General features: G+C 35.2%; 2 protein-coding genes across 5 annotated transcripts in view; one reads left to right on the top strand and one right to left on the bottom strand.

Moving 5' to 3' along the window:
- loxl2b (lysyl oxidase-like 2b) overlaps positions 1-15,341 on the top strand; it is a 64,169-nt gene extending 48,828 nt beyond the window's left edge. Inside the window, exons 10-14 of the mRNA XM_057831166.1 lie at positions 1,642-1,882; positions 4,406-4,521; positions 6,499-6,635; positions 6,719-6,830; positions 12,287-15,341. Of these exons, the coding sequence (XP_057687149.1) occupies positions 1,642-1,882; positions 4,406-4,521; positions 6,499-6,635; positions 6,719-6,830; positions 12,287-12,357 (677 nt within the window). The 3' untranslated portion in view covers positions 12,358-15,341. The remainder of the gene's footprint in view (positions 1-1,641; positions 1,883-4,405; positions 4,522-6,498; positions 6,636-6,718; positions 6,831-12,286) is intronic.
- LOC130912968 (golgin subfamily A member 7-like) overlaps positions 11,398-21,009 on the bottom strand; it is a 29,560-nt gene continuing 19,948 nt past the window's right edge. Inside the window, exon 6 of one of the 4 annotated variants that reach the window (XM_057831172.1) lies at positions 11,398-12,487. The gene's annotated coding sequence lies outside the window, so the exon portion shown is untranslated. Of the gene's footprint in view, positions 12,488-14,494; positions 19,557-21,009 lie in introns of those variants that run through there. The other 3 variants (XM_057831171.1, XM_057831174.1, XM_057831170.1) reach the window with 3 other exon arrangements.

The raw sequence follows: 21,009 nt of genomic DNA, 5'->3' as shown, positions 1-21,009 counted from the left end.
TTAGTTATTACCTTTTGAGTGCTTAAAATCCATCTATATACATCCATATACATATGCGTAAAAGTTTTTCTTTTTTTAATTATTATACTTTGGAGAAAAAAGTGAAACAAAAAAAACATGTCTTATATGTATCTCTTTCCAATGCTAAATCTGAATAAATACACTGAACGTGCACGGAAAAAAAAAAAACAAACAAACAAACAAAAAAAAAAAAAAAAAATTGTGTGGGAGGGGGCGCTACTTCACGGTTTTTCACTTATCGCGACCATTTACGAGGGATCACTGTATTCACATATCTAAAATATATATATATATATATATATATATATATATATATATATATTTTTTTTTTTTTTTAACCAAAAATAGGCACTTGCCCTAAACTTTTCTTGAATGACGTTGTCTGTCATTTTGACTGACAGGGTCATAAAAATCCGGTCATAATCTATTTTTACCCGTCACTTAAATTTTTGAAATGACTATATCTTGATGCAGTCACTATATGTATATACACAATAATACAATAATACTTTATAATATAAAGTAACTAACGTTAGTGCAGTCATGGATTACAGTAAGCAGGCCAGTGCTGTGTTTCCATATATATTTTTATTATATTATGTATATACAGGATATATGTATATATATTTTTCCCCCCAAGTGGGATCTTCCATGATCCTAATACATTTAATAATAAAATATTATATAATTCCATTATATATATTTTTATTTTTTTATTTTATTATCATTATTATTATTATTAAATAAAAATGCACGTTGATACGACGCATATAAAAGCAACTTCAATTTTTAAAAAAGTCGTTAGAAAGTTGTATGGACTTACAATCCGCTAGCTTGTCGTTTCCTGTTGTCTTCCGAAATACACCTGGGTGACGGCGCGTCAAGTGTTCGTTCATCGCCGATGTGCTACCGTGGTTGCGAGCTCAGCTTAGCAAAAAGAGTACACACAGTGGTGGCACCCTCCATATTTTCCTTGAAATAATTTCAGGCTCTGGCTAGTCTGGTCCGCTTTTTTGGCTTTATGCCGCTTTCACCGTGTTATCAATTCTGCCCTTCTTGGTAATTGGCGGTGTTTTCAACTGCTCGCGGCAGTGAGGAGTGAACCGGCGATTCACTTGATTCATTGTCATCCTTCATTCTCCACTCCATCAGTCCCCCCTTTTTCACCTCTTTTATCAACACCATCATCGTTTTGGGGCTTTTTGAAGAAACTTCGGACACTCAGTTGCCTTGACATTTTTCCGAGTAAGGCCAATGACGTCATGCATCAAAAGAGACAATAGCTAATTAATATGCTCACTCGCCACCCTGTGGTCTGGGGTGTGAATTGCAACCTGTCAAAATGACTGATGGACTTCCGTTTTTTCCGTCACCGTTTTAAAAAAACAGTCAACGACGGAAAATATTCGGTTAACGCGACCTCTGATATATATATATATATATATATATATATATTTTTTTTTTTGGGTGGGGGGTTGTTTTTTGTTTTATGTCATTATATCTGGAACTTTTCTGATAGAAAAGTGAAATCCACCGGCACAATCTGGTTCTTGATATGGCTGTTGTATCATATCAAATGCAATTATGCAATTCCGTCTGTGCATATTCTTGTCTCAACAGCGGCCCCTGACCTGGTACTGAACCCTCAGGTGGTGGAGCAGACCACCTACATGGAGGACAGGCCGATGTTCATGCTGCAGTGTGCGTTTGAGGAGGAGTGCCTGTCCTCCTCCTCTAAAGACATGCCTGCCAACTCCTACCGCCGACTGCTGCGCTTCTCCTCCCAGATCCACAACAATGGCCAGTCCGACTTTCGACCCAAAGCTGGCCGACACGCTTGGGTGTGGCATGACTGTCATAGGTCAGTTTCTAATTACCCTTTCGCAAAAAGTAGTATGTTTAAGTTTTTAAAGTATGCTCCGGTATAAGTTTAAATATATCAAGTATTCTCCACACCATGTACATCTAGTGTACTAAAAAGTATGCTATTCAATACTTTTTTTGGACTAATCAGAAGTTTACAAAAAGTATATTTGGAGTTTATTTTAATTTTGCAAAAGTACACTCTAAAGTATACAACAACTACACTCATTCATATACTATTAATGTTTGCTCGGCATCATACTTGTGGCCTAATATTTATAGACTTGAAATATACTTCTTAATGTATTCTTAAAGTTTACTCATACTGTAGGAACCAAAGAGTGTGATGCATTTACAAAATCACAAGAAATGTTAAAAAAATGTTGTTGTTTTTTTTATGTTTTTTTTGTTTTGTTTTTGTTTTTAAAACATTTCAAATCCAAAGACTCATGAAATTAAGTCCTTCCTTAATGGAGAAAATGAAAGGAAAACGTGCATATTTGCATGTAAAAATGTAAACATAATGGTCTCTCCAAGATCAAGTCCTTATTATAATAAGTGTCTTGAACTGTCAGTCTTGAACTGAGAACTAAACTTCCTTCTTTTAACCTTTGGAACTAAATACAGTACTTAGAACAGCAGAGTACTGTGCAGAAAGACTAAAAGGTACATAGGAACTTTAAATAAAAGTCAATTCAAATGTTTTTTTTTTTGTTTTTGTGTATGATTTGAAGGTACTTAAAGTGCGTACGACAGGAGAAAAAAAGTCTTAAATAGCATTATTATGTGTATTAGAATCATATTTTGAGACGTTTCGACTATATACAACAATTTAGCAAAGCGCAGATGGCAAGAAATTAGTTTTTTAATCTGGCGGTTAGCCACGCCTACCATTATAGGGCTCTCGTGTCCCCAACAGGTGGATGACGTCAGCAGAGTAACGGTTTCATCTGATTTAGTATGCAGCCCATTGAGGGGGAATTATTCAGAACGAGGAAAATGCGACAAAGAGAGCCGAAAAATTTCATTGTTTCAGTCTCTTGACTCCAATATTTTTACAGAATATTCCTTTTATCCAAGTATTTTTCCCCAATAGCTAAATAAATGGCATGGTCATAACAAATAACAGTCTTGTGCTAAATTGAATATGAAATAATAAAATGCATTTATTCAGGACAACATGGCAAAATTACTCCATAATGGTCAAAACTGTCGACTTCACCTTTACTGTCACACCTCCCGAACAATATTTTATACCACCTAAGACGGGCTTATGTCATTTCCCTTCCCCGGCTTCGGAGAATGTAAACAAACCAAGAGTAGTGACCGCTAGCCGACATGCTAACCCGAACCGAGTGGTGTTTTAAAGTCTTGGAAGCGGAAAATCACACATAACTAGCCCGGTCATTTCACATGAAGACTGGGTTGTCGATTGTGTTCGCCGATCGGCAACCCGCCAGGCGGCAAACAAGTTAGAGGTCGTCGTTCCCCTGCTGAGGGCAGAGGGCTCGTTTGCGGGGAAGCAGCTGGACAATGACCGCCGGACAAACCGGCCGTTGTCGGAGCAGCGTATCGCTGTCAAATGTTTAACACGAATATGGCAAAATAATGCTTTACTACACGGCGAAGTCGTAAACAGCGAGAGACTCATAGGAGGGTGGCTGCAGTGGTTATGCAGCTAACATGACAATATGTGTATGAGGAGAGCTTTTTACATGCCCATCCATGATCAAATGTAAGTAGTCCTTTATTTAAAGAACGTTTGTAGTGTTTACTTTGTAATCGCTGTATTCGTGGCTATTTATAACACAAAGTTGCAATTTCTGATCGGTTGGAAAATTTGACACCGAGCACATGAAGAGGGCAATAAGCCAATTCAATGAGTTGACTTATTATGCACTTGGAGCAAGATACACTAAGTATTAGTACTTTGTGGCAGAGAGACGTAAAAAGTATACCAAAGTGTAAGTATTAGTATAAACGTATGAGTTTAAGTCTTAGTAGTAATTTACTTAGTTTTAGACTTTTGTTTCTACTTTTTTAGTGTAAGCCAAGTATACTTCACTATACTATTCTCAACTATATAAAATATAGTTTTTTAAAAGTCAACTTCCAAGTATACTCGCTCAGATGTAGTTGAAAATTAGAATACTCATAGTACACTTTTTGCCAATGGTACAGATCTCATTCTAAGTGAATAAGTACAGACAATTGTAATTGTCTACTCCGGGTAATCATTTGTGATACGCTTTTTTTACGAACCTCGTGCTCAAATGAAACATGTTCTTGTTCTGGATTGACCTGACATTTGAAGTATAAGCACTTTAATAATATATACAGTATGAATAATAGTGATTTCAACTCTTAACTGGCGCTAGTTGTTATTTTCTTGAAAGCTATACTTCAGAATTTGCCTTTTTTGCCAGATGTGGCATTTTTGCACCAACAGTGGTGTGTATCCATTTTTTTTTTTTAAATTATTATTATTATTATTATTTTTAACTTTGTTTGTGTTGCTTAGGCATTATCACAGCATGGAGGTGTTTACTATATACGACTTGTTCAGTCTGAATGGAACCAAAGTGGCAGAAGGACACAAAGCAAGTTTTTGTCTGGAGGACTCAGAGTGTGTTGAAGGTATGATTATCATCTCAATAGTTTATTAGTACTATTTATGTAAGATTTGCACTATTCTGACAGTTCACTAGCCCAATGAGGACAATGAGTTTAGAATATGGATGAATGGAGGTGCTGTCCCCAAGTGACCAAAATAACTGTTCATTGCCTAAATGATTAATACATTACCGTATTTTTCGGACTATACGTCGCACCTGAGTATAAGTCGCACTAGCCATAAAATGCGCAATGAAAAGGAGAAAAACATATATTAGTCGCACCGGAGTATAAAATGCATTTTTTGGGGAACATTTATTTGATAGAATCCTGCACCAAGAACAGACATGTCATCTTGAAAGGCAATTTAAAATACAATAGAGAACAACAGGCTGAAGAGGTGTACGGTATGCTAACATTACATGATGCTAGAAGTTAGATCAGGCCTAAAAAATCCAGCCCGACCCGACCGGCCCGCGGGTATGAAAGCCCGACGCCACCCGGGCCCGATGAATTGCCTTGATTTGCTTGCCCGAGCCCGAAAAAATCCGAAATTTTATGTTTTATTTGTAGGCACAAGCCCGGAAAAAAAAAAAGAAATTTCATGTTTTATTTGTGAGGAATCAGGAGAAGGAGGAAATGCGGGGATGCGGGGATGCGGGGATGCGATGCGTGGTTGCGTTTTGTGTGATCACGTTTGTGATGATGCCGGTGCATATATGCATAATGATAACAAGTTAAAGCCTGTCTTTTGTAACAAATTCTCCCAGTTAAACAATACTGTAAGATGGATATTCAATAACCATTTATATCTTTTCTATTTGTGTGTCCGTTCCAACAGGCGGATAGTGGATTTGACATTTATTTTAATCTCCTTGAGTATGCAGGAAAAAAAAAAAAACGCACGTTTTCTCAGTATTTAAATAGTCTAGATATTTTTGTAATCATTATAAATGCATTTACACAACGAAATAACGCTGGAAAAGTTTGTTAAATATGTTTCTCGTATGAGACTAAAGCGCCACATTCGTTTACATTCAGCAAAGCCGGCACAGTTTTCCGTATAGCACCTTCAACAATCAATTTGAGTCCTTTCCATATCCCACTTCTACCTCAGTTGTTTGCTTTTCAATTCCAGTCTTTAGTCTGTTTTTAGCTCCTATAGCTGCTCCATATCGAAAAGAAAATACCAGGCATGCACAGCGCCTTCCCTATTTTATCCAAATTATTTATTTTATTCAACATCCATACATGGTTTTATTATAAATATATGAATATATCTTTATTTAAAAAAAAAGTTAGCGAGAGAGAAGTCGGCCCGACCCAACTGTAAATAATCACACATAAGTCGCTCCAGAGTATAAGACTCTGCCAAACTATTAAGACTCTGCCAAACTATGAAAAAAAAACTGCGACTTATAGTCCGAAAAATATGGTAATTACATTAATTTCAAGTGCCGTTTTAACATTCACCAGCACAAAACATACAGACATCACTCTTTTTGTGTGTAAGTGTGTCTACATAATCATTTCACTTCCCTTGAATGTGCATGTGTTAGGTATTTTTCACTTCTGTCATCGGTTGCATTTTACAGGCTGACGGCCTGTCAAGTCGCCACACAGGCGTCTTGGTTTTTGCTCTAGTGGACACTAACTTTGAAGTCCGTCAGTCTCCGTCGTTCAATAACCCATCGTCTTAAAACTTGGTAGCTATGTATGCTAGGCCAGTATCTATTGGTCTTTGAATCCCGACAATTAAAAAAAAATTTTTTGGGTATGAGGACTGCTTAATTTATTGCAGAATTATTAGCCACTAGAGGGCAACTTTCTGTAGGTTGCCATAAAGGGCATGCGCAGTCTTCAGCCTGAGTGCTATATGCTGGGGTAAACTTGTGTATGTTTTAAAAGGGTGTCTAAGTTTTGTATGACTTTAGACAAATTTTGACAGTGCATTTTTTCCAGCGGGTTTTTAACATTATTACTTGTTTCATGTTCTTACAGGCATTGAAAAGAGATATGAATGTGACAATTTTGGAGAGCAGGGCATCACTGTGGGTTGCTGGGATACGTACAGGCATGACATTGATTGCCAGTGGATTGACATTACCGACCTAAAACCCGGAGATTATATTTTCCAGGTTTATTTACAGATTGTATTTGTTTTTCATTTGTCTTCTTACACTATTGTGATATAAAAATCCTTCCTATCTTATTTTTGCAGATAATAATCAATCCAAACTATGAAGTGCCAGAGACTGATTACACCAATAACATCATGAAATGCAGATTGCGATATGATGGTCATCGTGTGTGGATGTACAGCTGTCACAATGGTAAATTCCTGAGACATTAAAATGTGTGCTATCGTAATGTAAGGTTTAGTACTCCAGGATTTATTTAATACATTTGCATATTATCACAAAGATATATCCTAAATATAAGAACCAATAAACAAATAATATTAATCTATATATCTTCTCCAAACTTAGCAATTGGAATGAACTTTACAAAGATCTTCAGAAAGTTTCAAGATTTAATGAAGTGATTAGCTCTGGTGTATTAAGGTTGTTACCCCTCCACAAAATCAATTTTGCAAAGCCTTGAAGCAGTCACAAGGTAAACAAGTACCAAAAACACCCCCATTCAAGTGATACACAATTATAGAAGTGAAAGGAAGCAGGGCGGCAGGTCATCTGTAAGGGCAGGTGCTTTATAACTGAGAGTGGATTTCAAGGTGAGCCACGGGACGTCTCGTCTTACAGTGTTGCAAAAGATGTGGGGTGTAAATAGTTTCCATTCCATTTCAATTATGGCATTAGCAGTGTGGTGATTTCTAGGGTTGTTCCGATCATGTTTTTTTGCTCCCGATCCGATCGTTTTAGTTTGAGTATCTGCCGATCCCGATATTTCCCGATCCGATTACTTTGTTTTTGCTCCCGATTCAATTCCAATCATTCCCGATAATTTTTCCCCATCATATACATTTTGGCAATGCATTAAGAAAAAAATGAATAAAACTTGGATGAATATATACATTCAACATACAGTACATAAGTACTGTATTTGTTTATTATGACAATAAATCCTCAAGATGGCATTTACATTATTAACATTCTTTCTGTGAGAGGGATCCACGGATAGAAAGACTTGTAATTCTTAAAGGATAAATGTGACTTTGTATATTGTGACTAAATATTGCCATCTAGTGTATCTGTTGAGCTTTTAGTAAATGATATTGTAGCCATTTAACTGTTCTGCCCAAATGCATGATGGGAAGTGCAACCATGACTGTGCGTAGTGGCACCAATTGATATATCTTCTCTGCGTTGGGAAATAACATAGGGTGTTAAGTAAAAGATCAACTACTACCTTTCTTCCCCACATTGCTTCCCACAATATTTATAATTGTTGAGAGAGGGATTATAAGGCTTTAGCCAACTACAAAAAGGCTCCAAAGACTGCCAAAATTCACTCTATTCATTTTACGCTGCCTTCTAGCTCTATACATGGGTAAAACGGCGCCATTATAGATTGAACACGACAATGGGTGAGTGGGTCGTGCAGCGCATGCGTTAATTGCGTTAAATATTTTACAGTGATTAATTTAAAAAAAAAAAAATTACCACCATTAATGCGATAAATTTGACAGCCCTACTTTAAACCAAAACTAAAGACTCTGGATGACTGTAAGACATTGTGTCTCTAACGTTAAATACAATTAGAAAACAATTTAACTAAAAAAAAAAAAAAAAAAAAATTTTATTAAAAAAGGCATGTCCGATATTTTGTTTGCCGATTCCGATACTTTGAAAATGACGGACATCTTTAGTGATTTCATTTACCTGACTTGGGTGGGGTCAGACTACCTTCAGTGACAGTGTGACTACATTATGTGCACACATTTTGTCAATGAATTTGATCAAATATTCACTGAGGGCAAAAAGGGTGATATTAATTATTACTATGTAAACAAATTTACTTTGTTAACGAAAATGAAAAAGTGAAATGAAAACTGAGAATGTAGTCATGAAAACAGAAGGAGCAGTGTGAAATAAAGCGAGTTTAATTTCATTTACCAATGTGAAAATCAACAGCAAATGGCGAAATTATTTGTAGTAAATTAGAAATCTGGAATTTGAAATTAGAAAATTAGAAATTTGAACAGGAATTCTTTTAGATGTTAGCTTGCTCGTTTTGAATGCGAAAAATAGAAAAATGTCTTTATTATGAAATTCCATGGGTTCGGTGAATGCACCTGTGAAACTCGCGGGGTTTGGTACCTTTAGCAAGGTTGAGAACCAGTTCTAAATGTTTAAACTAGGGCTGTCAAACGATTAAAATTTTTAGTCGAGTTAATTACAGCTTAAAAATTAATTAATCGTAACTAATCGCAATTAATCGCAATTCAAACAGTCTATAAAATATGCCATATTTTTCTGTAAATTATATATATATATTCTGTAAAATAAATTGTTGGAGTGGAAAGATAAGACACAAGATGGATATATACATTCAACATACGGTACATAAGGACTGTAGTGGGCATTTCACTCTACTGTCATTTAAATCTGTCTATGCTGTCCTCACTCTGAAGCGTCTACTTTTTCCAAAGCTAGACAGCTAGTGAACGACGCCTTAATAATTGTTCTTCCTTTTTAATCTGATTTATTAATAAAATGGCCTCAAACCATTGTCCTCTTTAGACCGTCGTAAAACTACAAAATAAAAGTACACAAGCATTGCATTAGCAACAACATTAGCTTAGCACGCTATACAGGTTCACTAAACATAAACAAAAAGCGTCTCATACAAAAAATATAACATTTCACTTTCTAACATAATATGTACATTCTTTACAACAACCATACTTACGGACAAATCTTGTCCAAGGATCATATAAGCACAACATTATCAGCCCGAGACGTCGTGCAGCCATAATGAACTGGTAAGAAAACAATAAACCATGTCGCAAAGCGACCACAAGAGTTCGCTGTTGGACAGCATAAAAAGCCTTGCTGTAAAACTTACCAAAAGGCAGAATACTTTCTGAGCGGGACATGTGCGTTAATTGCGTCAAATATTTTAACGTGATTAATTTAAAAAATTAATTACCGCGCGTTAACGCGATAATTTTGACAGCCCTAGTTTAAACTTCATTATGTTTGCAGTTAAACATACCTGTCAAGTTGTTCGGTTTTGGCGTAATTTGTATAAGTGAGCCCTGATTTTTAAATGTGTACGCCATACTTTCAAAGTCTATGTTTTTCGTGCATTATGGTTTTTTTTTCTCCGTTCAGATTTTGTTTCGAGACAATGTGCGTTACTACGTTGGTTGAATGATGCGAGAAAAGTCGGCGACACAGAGAGAGAAGGGTGTTTGTTGTGACGCTCTAGCAAACGCGATGCATGGCGAGAGGGCCCCAATATTTCCTGACTGTAGCCGACAGCCTGCAATCTACGCCTAGATATCACATGCATATAGAACTACATACGAAATGACAAGACTTGGCGGCGTTAGTAAACAGCCGCCATCTTAAAGCAGTAGACTTCTCAGAAAGGCTCTGTTGTAGTGAACCTTCATAGCGATCCTAGGTAACATTTTATTTAAAATACTCCTAAATCGGCAAAATCTCGACTTGAATCTATCTTTAAATGATGAAACAGTTTTAAAACTTTCACATGTCGAAAGTAGACAGAAGGGAACTGATTCAGAAACAGGAGCAATTTAAACAACTTTAACAGTTGATTCACAACATTAAATGACTTCAAAACATAGCAAAGGTTACTATGTTTTTTTTTTTAAATAAAAAAAAAAAAAAAACATGAACGGTAACACCAGTTACTTTGCCAAGTAACTAATTACTCTTACATTTAGGTAACTGAGTTACTAACTCAATTACTTTTTGGGAGAAGTAATTTGTAACTGTAATTAATTACTTTTAAAAAGTAAGATTAAAAACACTGGTCATAAAGATGAAGTCTGCAGAATAAAAAGTGACGAAAGCGGAGATGTTATTATGCCAATTTGTTGCTGAACCCAATTTGCTAGCAACTATTGCTGATCACTTCTCAGAATTAGCCAAAGAAATGTTCCCTGACTCAAAGATTGCATCGGTAAGTTAGCTTTATCAATTGACCTTTTTCATTTATAATTGGACACACTAACGAACTACCTTCAAGTCAAACTGAATTGCGAGCTGAAGTGCTGCCATAGGCGGAGTTTGACCGATAGGGCGGGGGGGGCCCAACATGTTGATGACCCTGAAACGCAGTGTCAGCAATAAAATTAATTTACAGGAATATTTATAATAATAAGTTTACAATGAGCGTTATTTGTTTCCCATTATTCTTGAGGGGAATTCTAAATCAGGCTGCTTAGGCAATACTTTTTACCAAGATCGTCAACCATTGAATATGGTACGCCCGCCGGTGTCTTGCCAATGTAGGTACCCCTGTCAAAAATTGTATACCCTGGGCGGAGCCATATGGAGGTAGATTTGTGTCTTTATTATTCAATCAAAAAAAAGTTGCTTTAATAAAAAAATGTGTTTGAGTGCAAAAATAAATTTGAAAGTTAAAAAAAAATGCATGTGAAAGCTATTTTTCTTTGATTTTTGGGGGGGGGTTGAACCTACTTTTTTGATTGAAGTAATGTTGATTTGTGTCTGGGTCGCATTTTGGCTAAGACGTTTTTGTCTTTATTATTCAATCAAAAAATAAGTTGCTTCAAAAAATATACATTTTTTAAAAGAAAAATCACTTCAGTCAAAAAAAAAAAAAGAAAAAATTCAATCATAGATAACGTTTTTGAATGCGAAAAAATATTTCAGATTGAAAAACTTGCATTTCAACACTTAATTTTTCATTGAAAAAGTCTTATTTGATTGAAGCAATCATTTTTGTGTTTAGGCAATATTATGGGTAGGACATTTGTGTCTAAATCATTTAATCCCCCAAAAAGTTGCTTCAATCAAAAAAAAAAAAAATTTTCAATCAAAGAAAAAAATCATTTGAAAAATAAAATTGCCCTCCCCTAATTTTCTCTTTTAAAATTATATGCAAAGTAAATGACCGTCTAAGGTGCTAGTCACGTGATCTGTTCGAAAAATAATTTTGACCCATTATAAAAATATATTTTTTTGTTCATTTTATTCATTTTTGTTGCAGTTTTATTGCTTTACAACTTTTATACATATAGGTATAATTAAATTTCATGCAATGACACTTTTCGGCCACCGGGGGGCCTGCCCCCCCTTAAAATCAGCTTATGAGTGTAGCTATCAAGACATGATAGAAATTGCCAAAAGTGCTACATACAATTATAACAAGTCACTGTTAAATTTTTAGTAATCATGATGTATCTGAAGATATTGATTGGTCTTTGATTGCACCAGGTTATATATTACCAATACATTCAAAAATTGAGTTTTATTTTTGTTCCATATTGCACGCTATAGACGACGTTGTAAGATTAGTCACCCTTTTGTAACGGCATACGTCACTATTTGTAAGATTGCCAAGGGCCTCGCGTTGACAGGTATGAGTTAGTTACACGCTGTAGATTTCAAACACTAGAGGGAGCTTGCGTACCACCAACTTGCTTGTTTAAAATGAAGAAATCAGTTATCAAACGAGTGATCACTAACAATAAATGTACTCATCCTTTATGTGAAATGTCTTTGATACAGTATAGTAATAATACTGTAATAAAATAGTACACAGCAATAAGTAACAATAGAGTATGAGATGTGAAGAAAGTAAGTTGATGGTGTCTTTGCTTGCATGCTAGGTGGCTCATTAAGCACTGAGACGGAGCAAACATTCCCAGGCCTCCTCAACAATCAGGTCACCCACAGGTAAAAACCCACCAGCCAGTCACCCTCCAACGGAGAACCACTCAAGCCCACAGCCACCAAACGTCTCCATCTGGTGTGTCCCTCCTGCCGGCCATGCCCTTCATGTCTTCTTGTTACCATCCTGGCTGCAAGAGCTGTTTAACGATAAATGACGGAATTTGATGAGAAGTTTAAAGGGTTTAACTAACATCAGGGTATCTCTTCATGAACATGTGCAGCACTGGAAAAAAAGAGCCACCTGCAGGGTTCTCGTTTGAAAGCTTTCATGTGCCATTTAAAGTCGAGGGCGAGGTGACAGACGGTTTTCGCTCTCGGGCCTGCTGTGCCTCCATCCAAACGTTCAAAAAGTACATTTTCAATAAACTAAAGGGCAAAAATGATCAGTGCACTCAATTGTCAAAGAAAATCAATGTCCATCTACAATAGATGATGACTGCACGTTCATGAGAGCAGCAAGATGCATTTATGATTCATTTATTTCATTCTAATTTGGATTAAAACGACGCTTGAAAGTGTGAAGATTTTACTAAGCTGGAGTAGAACATCAGTGTGGACTCTGGTGTGTCGTATGATACCATGGAATCTGATCTCTCCGTATGTAAAGACTGTGGATGGGTGTGAGTCTTTCTTTAATAACTTGCTGTTAAATCAGGTGCCGCTTTATTTTTTCGTTTTAAATTGTCGTTTTGTACAATGGTGTGTGTGAATTCCATGTTATTGTGCATTTTAAGTATCATGGTGCTATCAAACTGGCCCTCTATTTTCTGAGGGTACAGTACGTGTTTTACAAGCTACATTATGTATACTTACAGTATACTTGAACCAAGCATAGAATTTTTGCATTATTTGTTCAACTCTAATAAAGATGCAGAGCAAACTCAGAATTTAATCTGCTCTCGTTTCTCTTCCAAAGGGGATTTTTGTGGGATTAAATACTGAAGTTTCGACAGGAAGAAAGTATTGTGTGTAGAATCATTACATTCTTAATTGCAGAGGTGGGTAGTAATGCGTTACATGTACTTCGTTACATTTACTTGAGTAACTTTTTGAGAAAAATGTACTTCTAAGATTTGTTTTACGAAGCCATACTTCTTACTTTTACTTGAGTAGATTCGTGAAGGTCAAAATGCTGCTCTTACTCCACTACTTTGGACTATTTTTTGCTATCGATGCTATTGTTAAGAGAAGCGCTACTAATTTTACCAATGAGACGTCACAATAATAATCACGACTCCATTACACCAATCAGACGCAAGCTTGCTGTTCCATGATCTCTCAAGCCTGTCCAATCACGCGTCCGTAACAAATGAAGTATTTGACATAGAGCGCTTCCCTCAAAATGAATCCAAAGCGTGGATTTAAAACTCTTCAGTTTTTACTTGGCACCGATTGACCACGGAAAACCGGAGATATGATCCTTTTAATTTCATAATAGTAACTATGAAGGAACCACAGTATTCACTATTCAAACTAGGAACTATTTTCTCCACTAGAGGGCAGGGCTCTTTGGATGAATAATGCTTCATTAGTGTTTTTTCCCCTCTTTAATGATTTTTAAAATTATTATTTGTTTTAATGTACTTATATCTATCAATCAATAGGTTATTGTACAGTATCATTATAAAACAGTTCATATAGATAAGTTTGTGCTGAGAGAAAAAACAAAAACAAAAACATTGTTTAAAAGAAAATCAAACAAAAATACTCAGTTACTCAAAATGTTACTCATTACTTTAGTATCCTTTTTACTGGATAGTTTTTTACTTGTACTTTAGTACATTTTTTGGATCACTACTTTTACTTGAGTAATATTTTTCAGCTACTCTACCCACCCATGCTTAATTACTTCAGTACGTTTCTCAGATCAGAATTGAAATTCTCCAAACAGTTTGTGCATTTCTAAAATCATGTCGCACAAGTAGCAAAACAACATGGATTACCTGAAAAAGCCATTTTTTTTGTGCAAAATTCTTAGTCTTTCGCTCAAAATTAAATTTCTTTGTCAATGAAGATGTCAGTGCTGTCAGAATGACAAGTCCTTGTTTCATAGTGTGCAGACAAGAAAGTCAAATTGCTTTGTCATGCTGTCAATAAAACAGTTACTCTGGTGGAAGGCTCTGATGCTGAAAATGGCGTACGTAAATTTTGATGAAAAATTTACATTTTTGTGTGCGGGAGATTCATTTCAAGGGACTGAAAAAGATTCAGTTTACTTTTACTGTTTTTACATTCCCTGATTATGTTGGCGTGGTGGAAATTTAACATTGTCCCAAACTATTGCAAATTTTGGCAGGTTAAAATAAGTTACATAAAATAAGTAACGAAAATGTTTGGAAATAGGCACACACGTTGACATATTCTGACAACATGTTAATCCGTTTTGCATGAAAAGAATCATGCAATGAACTAATGACTAAATGTTGTAGGTAGTGGATTTGCACGGATGTACGAAAACATCTGCAACTTGTTCAAAGAAATGGTAAACTGCTTTTTTTATGTGCACTACTGATACAATGTTGTGACGATTGAACAAGTAGTTTTGAGAATTTCGGGTCTGAGCAGAGAAACGTACTAAAACAATTGCGAAAAACAGTTCTATTGAGACAAAAACATTCAGTCTTACAAAGCTTCTGCCACTGAACTTGGCGCAGACGCACTGCAAAGTAAAATAAGGCAAGACTGACCTCATGTGGTCTCATACGCATACCACACTCATCTGAAGAACCTGGGATCATGTTTTATTTTAATCAACGGGCCACATTCACCCCATATTTCAGATCAGTCAGCATGGACGGACCACAGAGAGCCGCATGAAACTACATAACAAAATTAAGATGTTACATAAAGATGTAAAATGAATGCATGAGTTGCTAAAATTAATGCAAGAGTTTCAAAATAAGGTTCAGACTGAATAAACGTATACGTGCACAGAGTAAATCATTCAAATAACAAAAATGTATATATTTGCCAAAATGTATATATATTTCTCAAAAATGTGTGCTTTATAATTTACAATAAATCAATTGACTAATAACTGATTTCACACTGTAACAAATATTTGAAGAGTTGAAGTTCAAGAAAACTCTTTAAATCATTAAAATTACAAATTTCATGTTCTGTACCGTCTCTTCCCACCATGCCATGTGAATGCTGCTTTTACAACTTCTCTTTTTTTTTTTTTTTTTTTTTTTAAACATAGTAATGTTTGTTTTACATTTCCCATGTGTAACAAATGTATATAATAGTGTAAGGGTAAATAAACATGATTCGTTCCCTGCTTAAAAGCACATCCGGTTAAGTGTAGCCATACTGTATTTGGCATACTGAATGTACAAACTTGGCACAAAATAGGTACAGGTTGCTGTCAGCTGTAACCCTTTTATGTCAAATAACCATTAGAAGGTGGAAAAGCGCTATACAAGTATAACACCATTACTAGAATTCGGGTTCATTCGGTTTAAGCTTTTTTAGTTTGTGTTCCACAATGTTTTTTTTTTTATTTTTTTTTTAATTTAACATACACATTTCTACTTATTCACACGATAATCATGCAGTTTGTGAGATTTATGCTTGTTCCCTACATTCCTGCAAATCCTGGGTACTGATTGATCACCATAACTGAGGTTTTGCTTGATCCATTTTACGGGGTATCTACACTCATTTCAAGAAACAAGGAACAGAAATACAGATTTACATTTATTTAAGCACAGTTTAAAAAAACAAAAACACACATTTCTCCTAACCTTACATCCATTCCAACAGTAATTCTTACGGTCTTCGAAACAAGAGTATTAACAATTCACATAAAAACGCACAACTATTGACTTTAAATCATTTCTACAAGTAATAACTGATCAACAAAACACTTAATCACTGCAAAAATGTGGAATCCCACAACATTTAACCACATGATATAAATTCAAACAGATGAGGTCTTACAGCAGTTGTGGCTTTCTTACGAGTCTGTGAATATATTAATCTGTTTGACGTTTAGGAAGTAAGTCGCAAATAAACAAAAAGGGAAAAGTATGGAGGGTGACATGAGGACAGCAGGAGCCAAAGTCCCACAATTACTGTAACACAAACCATTATCGCAATCAGAAATTTAACGTAACAAACTACCTGCTGTACGATCATTTACTTTCCAAATGTGTTCAGTAAAGTAACCTAGTTTCAAATTGAACACTGTGTAATATGTATAATACTACGATAAAGATGCTTTACATTCATTACTAGGGACCTTCTAACACATTTTAAGTGTTATATCATTGTTTATGGCGAAAAACACTCAGGTGACTTGAAGTTCCGCTCTGACACCCCCAATTTATCCAACTTTCAAAATTGTCCGATATGCATGTGTGATACATCATTGGAAAGCTTAAAATCTCAATTTTCTGGGGGAAGAAAAAGTTTGAGCAGGAGGGCATTTAAAAAAAAAAAAAAAAAAATTTTTAAAGAGCAAAACCCTATCAGGAGGTGAGAGCACGCGAGAACAGAATTACATACGCCATGACTTTAACGAGATATTATCGCGTACTTATTTTGTTTCGATCCAAAAACTCCATGTAGCATATATCACTGAGTGTCAAGACACAGCTGTGAATGGCCACAGCTGGATTTTGGGGGGATTTTATGTGTGAAACATGGTAATATAACAAGGGTCGCGATGCAGAAATCGCAGACATCAAGGAGTGGTCGAGATTTTGTTTTTCATATATTTACCCTTTTAAACGTTTTTTTTTTTTTTCAACTTTTTTTGTTTGGATCAATTATTTATCATCTAACATATTGGAGAAAATGCGACAGTAACCAAAAAAAAAAAAAATCCAATTAAGCGATAGTTAAGAGGTAGATATCCGTGCCTTTTTTACAGACGCCATTTTTTTCATTGTGACATAATTTGTTTAAAAGTTTAAAATATGTGAGTGAATAATTTTTTAAAGTGATTTTATTTTTTAAACCAAAATATGAGATCTCAATGAATGATTCTAAGCTAAAAACGACAGACATTTTGAATAATAAATATAATTAATTACTTTTGTTTTATGGCTGGGTTGAAACAAAAGCAGTTGCGCGACGTCTGTTAACGGGGGTTTTCAGGGTAAAACGGACAAATTAAAAATAGTTCGGGGGCTTCATGTGCCATCATTCTGCTATGGCAGCATTTAGACATATTGTTCTATCAAACACAACAGTTGTTTTATCTTAAAATACAGCAGTTTCTTTTAAAGAGGGGTGCAAGAGGAGAAACTGCTTTTTCATTCTTGTCTGTGTTTTCCGCCTTATAAATGTGTAAAAACAGGACAGTCGCATGTCACGATTCATAGTCAGAAATTTTCAGAATAATACTGCAATCCAAATATAGACACTGTATGGATCATCGCCCTAATGGGATGTTGAACACTTTTTTTGTGCTTGCCAGAACAACAACATTTGGGTACCGATAACAATAATAGCTTAAAAAAAAAAAAAAAAAAGCTTCAAACAGGCACTCTTATATATTTTTACAGTTCAAAGTAAATCCAGCAATAAACAAATAACGCATATTTGACACTAGTAGTCACTAAACACTGGCAAGGCACAGTATATACATAAGCGCTTTAATACCATTTAATGCACGTTATGAAGAAAGCACAAGCACTGCATGCGTAGAGAGCTACAACTTGTAAATCAAGGCATTAAAAAAGGAAAATATTATGACCATAAACTACGGCAGTGTGGCTGGAATGTCCAAATCTGACAACAATCAGCATGTCGGTTACCCTTGGAGAGATGACAAAAAAGCAAGCATAAAAATGTTAAACAATACAAAATGGATCACAGACTTCCAGAGTCATTGAAAAAAAAAAAAAAAAAGTAACACTGTATTTTGCCTTTCATGTTTGCACAATTCTGTTCAGAACCAAACAATAGGTAATTCATCATGCCTTGAAGAGATTTAGTGTAAATTAGGAAATACTTTAGTGTGACAGACTTAGTAAACAATGCAGTATGAGTGGTGTTGACTGCTAAACAAGAAGCAAAGATTAATAACTCGAAGACTACATTTAGACATTGATGGCTCCTCGTGTTTGGTGAAATAGATTGTTGAGACGCAGTAGAGTACAAGACTAGGAGTTCCTTTTGGGTCGGGGTAGTGGAGGTTGAAGTAGGGGAGGGGGCAATGGTGCTCTGGCACAAAATCTGCCTGATCAAGCAGCACCTACAAATATGTTGACATCATGGAAAAATACATTACTGCACAGATTATGAACTGCTTTGACTGCCCAAAGAATAGCTTTGCATTGCATGAAAAATCATTTATTGTAAAAATTCATTTATTGTAAAAATATATGTACGTAAACCAATGTACATTACACATATTACAATGTACACAACAACAGTACCTATAACCAGGCGTTTTGAATAGTAGCTTGTATTTTAACCCTATACACTCTCAGCATTTTTTTGTTGTTGTGAAATTAGGGGTAGATTTTTCAATTAGTTTTTATAAACTAAACAAAAAAAAAAAAAAGTTTAAACATGTCTTGTTGTACATCTTTATATTTCTAAATCATGAAAGGATAATGTCATTAACTTTCCCCCCCAAAATTTTTCATTTTTGAAAGTGTCATTACCAGTTAAAGTTGAAGAATTTCAAATGCCAAATATGGAAAATTGCTTGATTACTGATAAATGACAAATCTCAGTAAGGTTAATGCGACTAATCAAAAAAATGTTTAATATCTTGGCTTTAATTTGACATATTGCACATTGAGGTTGAGTGAATGAGCACGGAGTAATTTACATTCATAAAATGGCACTTTTTAAAATTAGTTTTATAACTAATAGACATTGTCATGAAACTCGAAATGTAACATTTTTATTTATTTCAATGAAATGAAACTTTAATCTTATCCATGTCCCTACTTTCTGGGGACTCCTCATCAGACTCTGCATTAACTTTTTGCTTCACCTTGGCTCCTACAGACTGAATGGCCTTCTGCTGGTGTTCCACACATTCTTTTACCCCTGCCTTGTAATTATGATGCCATATTTCCAACATAGTTGTGCTCAAAATTGACTATTACAGCAGAGACAGGATATAAAACTTCACTGATACAAGATGGCGGCCACTGACGTGAACTTCAAATGGATTTTTCCAGTCGGCTCGGCAAAACCCGTTTGGTTACAATGCGACGGTGCTGCCATCTGGTGATTCGTCTAGACACGGGTCAAAAATGACATATTTATGACGAGTACAACAGACATTATGGCCAAGAGAAATCAAGGAGACGCCGGTGTAACCGTTTGTACAGTGCAGAGTGTAACGGATTAATGACTATTTTGTTGATAACCCCCCCCAGTAAAATCCGTTTCATTCAGGAATGTGGGGAAATAGAGGAAAACTGCCTTTAATTTTATGTAATTTAAGGAAAAATACGGTCACACTGTTTCTTATAACAAATGTCATTAAACTGTCATAACATGACATGACACCTGTAATGAGTATGAACAAATGCTTCTGAGACATGTCATTAAGGACTGTAAATGATCATTGTTATTGTTACGACACTTACTGTAATTTTTAAACTATAAGGCGCACCTGACTATAAGCCGCCGCACACCAAATTAAGACACGAAAAGGACATTTGTTCATAGATAAGCCACACTGAACTATAAGATGTAGCTGTTTTTACCGTAATATGGGATATTTACACCAATAGATATTAACCGGTAACAACTTTATTGAACAGGGCGTCATAAGACTGTCATAAAACCGTCATAATTATGACATGACGCTGTCATTAGCATTAATGAATGTTTATGACAGATGTCATTCAGTGTCATAAAGCAAATTATCTCACTTTTGAATAGATGTAAAAGATCCGAGCTGGACATAAATGGAGTTTGTGACAAAATTTGCCGGATGACACTTAATGACATTTGTCATAAGCATTCATCAATGCCCATGTCAGTGTCATGTCATAATTATGATGGTTTTATGTCAGTCGTATGACACCGCTGTCAAATAGTATTACCTATTAGCTGAAACAAATCAATAAATGTTTAATCTTACGACATTGTCATAAGATGCATTCAGAGTTGCCAAAATTACTACGTGGGATATTACAAAAAAAGTCAAAATCACACAGAAATATACAATAAATGTCTAAGTCTATTATCATAAATTGAAATTAAAATAAAAAGTATTTGTATTAATTACAGTATTAGTATTAATTACAGTACTAGTATTAATTACAGTGACATTATTTCTATTAGTTGTTTAATGCATTCTCTGCCCTTTTAGAATTATTAAATAATTATTGTTTATCAAATTACTTCATTGGAATAAAAAAAAAAAGATCCAAATTATACAGAAATGTACAATAATTGTGTTTCTTTTATCATAAAAATTATAAGTATCATTTAGAACGACATCATTTATATCACTTGTATTATTTAATTCTCTGCCCAATTAGTTTAATACAATTAAAAGGAAATTGGGACCAAGTCATTTTTCATCCAACGATTCGACTATCAGCCTAAGCTTAGGAGAGGCCTGTTTTGTATGCGCCGGCCTGTTGCTTACACTGCTTTACCTGTGTATGTTCTCATTGGCTCTTTTCTCAACAGGTTCTAAAAAAAGTGTATGGTTTACATTCTTCTAATGAGC

Source organism: Corythoichthys intestinalis, chromosome 3 (assembly GCF_030265065.1).
Source record: "Corythoichthys intestinalis isolate RoL2023-P3 chromosome 3, ASM3026506v1, whole genome shotgun sequence".
Taxonomy (NCBI): Eukaryota; Metazoa; Chordata; class Actinopteri; order Syngnathiformes; family Syngnathidae; genus Corythoichthys; species Corythoichthys intestinalis.
This window is presented reverse-complemented; position numbering and strand designations above follow the sequence as displayed.